General features: G+C 46.8%; 1 protein-coding gene across 1 annotated transcript in view; it reads right to left on the bottom strand.

Moving 5' to 3' along the window:
* The window catches only part of arhgap12a (Rho GTPase activating protein 12a), a 42,893-nt gene extending 37,606 nt beyond the window's left edge, over nucleotides 1-5,287 (bottom strand). The window contains 2 exon segments of the mRNA XM_042072882.1: nucleotides 1-688; nucleotides 5,237-5,287. The exon segment at nucleotides 1-688 is cut by the window's left edge and continues 85 nt beyond it. Of these exon segments, the coding sequence (XP_041928816.1) occupies nucleotides 1-626 (626 nt within the window). The 5' untranslated portion in view covers nucleotides 627-688; nucleotides 5,237-5,287.
* Between the last annotated feature and the right edge of the window lie 2,418 nt (nucleotides 5,288-7,705).

Genomic DNA, 7,705 nt, shown 5'->3' with positions numbered 1-7,705 from the left:
CTCCCTCTCTCCCTCTCTCCATCCCTCTCTCTCCCCCTCTCCCTCTCTCCATCCCTCTCTCTCCCCCTCTCCCTGTCTCTCCCCTCCTCCTCCTCCGGGGGGCGCTGTGGGGAGCTGGCACGTGTTCGGGGCAGGGAGCCGTGCTTCCACACCGGCTGCTGCTGCTGTGCTGCCCCACCTCCACCACTAGGGGGCATGAGCGGCACCTTCTCGGACGTGGGGCTGGACGCTGGCGAAGGCATCTCCGCGTGAGTGTGTGCGTGAGAGTGCTCTTTGAGGGAGCCCTGGCCGTGGCCAACGTGTGTGTTGAGGGGCTCTTTGCGGCCGTGCGTGTGCTCCTTGAGGGACGAGGGTCGGCGTGGCGCGGGCACGGGTGCAGGGGGCAGCAGCGGTTTCTGGGGGGGTGGCATGAGCGCCCGGCGGGCCTCGCGGACGTACTGCGCGGGCACGTAGAAGGCCTTGCCCCCGTCCTCGGCCCGCACCTGCCACCAGTCCTCGTTGGTCTTCTTGAGCAACAGGAAGCACTCGCCCTGACGGATACTGATGAGTCGGTCACGTGACTTGTACTCGTAGTCGTACTCCACCTCCACGTACACCTTCCCCGGAGCGATCGACACCTCCGCCATGGTGATGCTCGCAGGACTTAAAGTGTGACACACACACACACACACACACACACACACACACACTTCCACTCGCTATCACGCTAGCACTTCCTCATTCTACTGTTCGGAGTGCACACTTCTCTCTCTCTCCCTTCTCGTTCCCACGGGGAAAGGGGGGAGGCGGGGTCACTGATCAGGCATGGCCTCTTCTGATTGGCTGAGGAAAAGAGAGAGGAGAGAGAAAAGGTTGGACTTTGTTGGACTGTAACAATATGGCAGCAATATGGCAGTATCTATGGTAACAGTATCTATGGACAATATGAACACCATAATAAACAGGGATCTTCCTCATTTGATTACTGCAGGATCTCCTTGAAATACCATGAAATACACGCACGCACACACACACACACACACACACGCACGCACGCACGCACGCACACACGCACACACATAACAGAAGCTAGAAAAGAAAGTGACCCTGCAGTAGTTTTCACTAGGTAGGGGAGAGCCGGGACAGTTGAAACACTTAATTAAACATCATGTACAAAACGATCGTACCACACTGAAAGCTAATATTTTGTTACTAACAACCTACACCTGTCAACTGTCAAATACAGTTGTATTTTCAGCTTTGAACAAAACCGTTCAGGAATTATTTCTGCAAAAGTGGGACGTGCGTAATGTTTGATTCGTCCCTCCTGGTCGGGACGGTTGAAACAGCATAAGGGGACGAATGATAGATAGATAGATAGATACTTTATTGATCCCCAGGGGAAATTCAAGACAGACAGTTTAAGCCATATAAACTTCCCACAACTTTAATATTTTACTACATATCATGTTGCTGGGCTATGCGTCTTACTGAATGTCCGTTAACAACTCATGGCCGTCATTTTGCCGAACCTTTAAATGAAGAACGCTCATTAATAATCAAAAAAATAACCCCTAATGAAGTTTACTTTCGACCATCAAAACTCGATTATCGTCAGCAACTCCGTGATAAAAGGACATAGCAGGGAGATATTTGGCTGATAGAAGGAGGTTAACATGCTCTATGTTTTGACCAAAGGATATCATCATTGCACTCGGAGACAACTGGAATGTTTCATTCGTCCCGGCTCTTCCCTATAGACTGACACAACATACAGTACACAACATAAACACACACGCACACACACAGACATGTTCTGGTTTTACACACACACACACACACACACACACACACACACACACACACACACACACACACACACACAGACAGACAGAAACATTCTGGTTTCACACACACAAACAAACCCTCTGGTTTCATGTTGGTTTCATCCTGGTTTTCCAAGCAATCAGCAGTTTCAGTCACTTCAGTGATTTTCCACACACACACACACACACACACACACACACACACACACACAGAGAGAGAGAGAGAGAGACGCAGAGAGCGAGAGAAATACAGGGGGGGGGGGGCGTAGAGATATATTGTAGGCAATCAATGGGCAAGCTACGGGGCAGCCATGGCCTACTGGTTAGGGTGTGTGTGTGTGTGTGTGTGTGTGTGTGGGGGGGGGGGGGGGGGGGTAGGTTTGGTTAGGGCTTTGGGCTTTTAACCGAATGGCTGCCGGTTCGATCCCCGACCAGTAGAAAAAATGTGGGCGGGGGAAGTAGTTGAGCACTGCTCTCCCATGCCCACATCCACAGCTGAAGTGCCCTTGAGCAAGGCACCTAACCCCTCACTGCTCTCCCATGGCCACATCCACAGCTGAAATGCCCTTGAGCAAGGCACCTAACCCCTCACTGCTCTCCCATGCCCACATCCACAGCTGAAGTGCCCTTGAGTAAGGCACCTAACCCCTCACTGCTCTCCCATGCCCACATCCACAGCTGAAGTGCCCTTGAGCAAGGCACCTAACCCCTCACTGCTCTCCCATGCCCACATCCACAGCTGAAGTGCCCTTGAGCAAGGCACCTAACCCCTCACTGCTCTCCCATGGCCACATCCACAGCTGAAATGCCCTTGAGCAAGGCACCTAACCCCTCACTGCTCTCCCATGCCCACATCCACAGCTGAAGTGCCCTTGAGTAAGGCACCTAACCCCTCACTGCTCTCCCATGCCCACATCCACAGCTGAAGTGCCCTTGAGCAAGGCACCTAACCCCTCACTGCTCTCCCATGCCCACATCCACAGCTGAAGTGCCCTTGAGTAAGGCACCTAACCCCTCACTGCTCTCCCATGCCCACATCCACAGCTGAAGTGCCCTTGAGTAAGGCACCTAACCCCTCACTGCTCTCCCATGCCCACATCCACAGCTGAAGTGCCCTTGAGCAAGGCACCGAACCCCTCACTGCTCCCCGAGCGCCGCTGTTGTAGCAGGCAGCTCACTGCGCCGGGTTAGTGTGTGCTTCACCTCACTGTGTGTTCACTGTGTGATGGGATAAATGCAGAAACCAAATTCCTATACTTGACCTATAAATCCGATTTATATTTGTGAGGGGTGTGGCGTAGGGATGTAGGCAAGGCAAGGTTCCACTCTAAAGGAGGGGCTATACTCCCCCACGCACATATGCGCGTGCCGAAGTCATGGACACGAGTCATTGCCGCATCGATGACGCAATTCTCATCATGCGCCACGTGCACAAGACACAAACACAGGACGATACCAGGCCCTTACGTGTGTGTGTGTTTCACACAAGCAGGACGATACCAGGCCCTTAAGGCCTAGTCCACACATACCAAACCAATCTTTTTTTCCTCCGTCTTCCCTGGAACCATATCAAGAATATTTGCGTCCAAACGGATCTATCTCAACACGACTCAACACGTTACTTCATATCCCAGGCCTATAGGTGGCACTGTTTCTTTACAGAAATTGACCAAAACTTGCACTTTACAAACAGACAGAATAGGCTACGACGAAATGGCTAGTGCAAGGAAACCAGAATTGTTTGTGTGGACTGATGGTGAACTGTCAACTGTAGTCAACTGTAAAACTAATAAACTTTATTTTACGGTTTGTGAAGGGTGCAGTCCCGTCCTTTATTTGGCTAACGCAGGTAGGCCTACTAATCACCTTTACTTTCTTTGGTTGTAGGATAGTCCGTGATTCACATTAGTTTCACACCGCAATTAGGCTACTAAACGCAAGGCTTACCCAAGTTCTAGGCTATTCTGTCGCCACATTTATAATATTGCTATAAAACCTTCGTTAGTAACAGTCAATACGTTTGCCTGCATCAAATCGCGCATTTTCATTCAGTGTGCTACCATCGGCTTAACGTGAGTTCTAAGCGTCTTTGTAGGCTATGCTTATATCTGATTTCACTCGACTGTGAATGCATGTATATATGTTGTAAGACATGTAAAATAAATGGATGACACTGGCACTACGCACAAATTAATGTAGCCTAAACTTACACCGCACTTTCCTAATAAGTTCTCTCGCGTCACTGACAGTAGCTAGAATGCTTAAAAAAACACCGGGAAAAACAGTGTTCAGTCCACCAAGTCATAAGCTATCGGCGCTGTGCAGCACCAGTTGTGATATTTATCTTAGGGAGTGTAATCGTAGGTAATGTCATGTATGAAAACTAGTATTGTTAGGCAATACTATAAGTGCAAGTCCAGGGCAGCTGAGGTGTGGCGATGACATCATCGATACGCAAGCTGGATGTGCGGTTTCGCTGTCTAAACGAATTCAAACAGGCTACGGTTTCAGATTTTTCCACTCTGGGACCAGGTTTCAAAAAAGTGCGGTTTCGGGCAGTGCGTTTACAGGATTCGTTTGGACGTTCGGCCAAGACGAAGCAAAACCTCTGTGTTTAACCTAAAAACCGTCTCCGTGTGGACAGGCCCTAAGTGTGTGTGTTTCACACAACACACCTGATGGTGAGAAGCAGGACGATACCAGGCCCTTACGTGTGTGTGTGCAGCACATTTTTGTTTCCCAACCCTAGATCCTACTTCACCTGTCCTGGCTCATTGTGATTCTCAACCCTAGATCCTACTTCACCTGTCCTGGGTCATTGTGATTCTCAACCCTAGATCCTACTTCACCTGTCCTGGGTCATTGTGTTTCTCAACCCTAGATCCTACTTCACCTGTCCTGGGTCATTGTGTTTCTCAACCCTAGATCCTACTTCACCTGTCCTGGGTCATTGTGTTTCCCAACCCTAGGTCCTACTTCACCTGTCCTAGGTCATTGTGATTCCTTCATTCTGAATGTTAACAGCACTCATGTCCTGGTCCTGGTCTTCATCCACGGAACCATTCATCCATTTTTAATCAGAATCGCAACTTGAACTAATGCAGTTAGCTAATCACAAAGGCACACACATACACACAATAACACCTACAACACACATCCAGTAACACACACACACACAGAGTAACACCTACAACACACAACACACATCCAGTAACACATCCAGACACACACACACATCCAGTAACACCTACAACACACAACACACATCCAGTAACACATACACACACATCCAGTAACACCTACAACACACACACACATCCAGTAACACCTACAACACACACACACACACACATCCAGTAACACCTACAACACACACACACACACACACATCCAGTAACACCTACAACACGCACACATCCAGTAACACCTACAACACACACACACACACACACACACACACACACACACAGTAACACCTCCCAACACACACATCCAGTCACCAGGGTTCGACCAGAGGTGACTCATTCTGGTCCACCATGTGAGTTCTCAACACTTAATTTATTAAACACCATTTTATGAACATTATTCATCAGCTGTCTGTCCTACACTACACTCATTTCCAAAGGTTGCACTATAGGCTGTCATTGTCCTTCATGTTTTTGAGCTTTTCTCATTGTCCGTCATTTTGACCTGCCTTTTGTGTACCTCGGTTGTGAAGTAACGGTTCAGTTCAATTTGGGCACAGTAAGTCAGAAGGTACAACATATTGCTGAGGTTTAATGGGGATAGTATTTTGAAAAGGTGCCTAATGTTCTCTGGCGTTAACTGACTAAACTGACAGAGGGTCTGCCACTTAATGTTTGTGTGGGAACTGGAACTCGAATGTGAAACCTGGTCAGCAAGCAAGCAAGCCTGATGTAGGTTACTGTTCAATACAGAATTTTCTACATACCATACACATCTGTATGGAACCTAACGTCCTGTACCTAAACGGTTCGGTAAGAAAACGTCTACCTTTACACACACACACACACGCACGCACGTGCACACACACATTTTCACCTTCCGTAAAAGTCTGTCTCAGTTTTGTTCGTCATTCCATGAGTGTGTGTGTGTGTGTGTGTGTGTGTGTGTGTGTGTGTGTGTGTGTGTGTGTGTGTGTGTGTGTGTATGTATGTATGCAGTGTTTCCCATACATTGACTTATTTGTGGCGGTCCACCACAATATCAACATTGACCACCACACAATGATTTTCCAGGTTGTACTAAATTGTGCTTAAATCTGGTTAGCATCATAACCACGCTGAGCTAATTTGCTAAAAATTGCTGCATTCAAGTTAATTCTGCAAACCTACCACCACAAATAGAATTCAATTATGTAGGAAACACTGGTATGTGTGTGTGTGATCCAGAGTGTGAGATGATACAGTGAGGAGCAGAGAATGTGTGTGTGCACTCTGGGGATATATTTGTTGTTTCAGAGTGAGTGAGTGTGTGTGTATAAAGCAGTGTTGTAGTCAAGTCACTATGCCTCGAGTCCAGGTTCGAGTCTCCAAGTTCGAGTCAAGTCCAAGTCATTAAAAAAAATTCCAAGTCAAGTCCGAGTCGGGTTCACTACTCCTCCGAGTCAAGTCCAAGTCCAGTCACTATTAAATGCAAAACTGACAACCTTCAGGGCATTCATGTCTCCAGGCATTTGGCGCCATTAAAGTTAATTGTAGGAACATGGCGTGATGTGTGATGTATGACATGAAGCAGTAACACTCCATTGCACTAATATTAATACTAAAAATAATTTAGATATTAAAATCCTATACCAAATAATATTCTAATGACATATTACAATTATAGCCTAATGACATTACAAAAAAAAGTCGAGTCCTCGTCTCAATTTCCAAGTCTGCATGGTCTGAATGTACGAGTCCGAGTCCAAGTTCGAGTCATTCAGTGCTCAAGTCCAAGTCAAGTCACGAGTCTCTAAATTTAGCTCATGACTCGGACTCGAGTACTACAACACTGGTGTGTGTGTGTGTACACTGGTATAAAGCAATTGTCCTGTATAGTGGTGTCTGTATATAAGGAAAGCCTCACGTCACAGTTATGCAAGAGGCTGCAGAGTGACGAGAGAGAGAGAGAGAGAGAGAGAGAGAGAGAGAGAGAGAGAGAGATAAAGAAATGAAGAGAGAGAGAGAGAAATAAAGAAATAAAGAGAGAGGGAGAGAGAGAGAGATGGTAGAGAGTATCCTCTACAAATATACCCATGCAACCAAGAGCTTCTTAACTGCCCAATAACTCATACACAAACACACTTATTAGCCCACTAATCAACACCTACTAACTCTACACAAGCACACTTATATACTAACTCTAAACAAGCACACTAATTAACCCACTAATCAACCACCTACAAACTCTACACAAGCACACTTATTAGCCCACTAATCAACCACCTACTAACTCTACACAAGCATACTTATATACTAACTCTACACAAGCACACTTATTAGCCCACTAATCAACCACCTACAAACTCTACACAAGCACACTTATTAGCCCACTAATCAACCACCTACAAACTCTACACAAGCACACTTATTAGCCCACTAATCAACCACCTACTAACTCTACACAAGCATACTTATATACTAACTCTACACAAGCACACTTATTAGCCCACTAATCAACACCTACTAACTCTACACAAGCACACTTATTAGCCCACTAATCAACCACCTACAAACTCTACACAAGCACACTTATTAGCCCACTAATCAACCACCTACAAACTCTACACAAGCACACTTATTAGCCCACTAATCAACCACCTACTAACTCTACACAAGCATACTTATATACTAACTCTACACAAGCACACTTATTAGCCCACTAATCAACACCTA

The sequence above is a fragment of the Alosa sapidissima genome, chromosome 19, assembly GCF_018492685.1.
Source record: "Alosa sapidissima isolate fAloSap1 chromosome 19, fAloSap1.pri, whole genome shotgun sequence".
Lineage (NCBI taxonomy): Eukaryota > Metazoa > Chordata > Actinopteri > Clupeiformes > Clupeidae > Alosa > Alosa sapidissima.
Note: the sequence above shows the minus strand (reverse complement) of the source record. Positions and strands in the feature narration are given on the sequence as shown.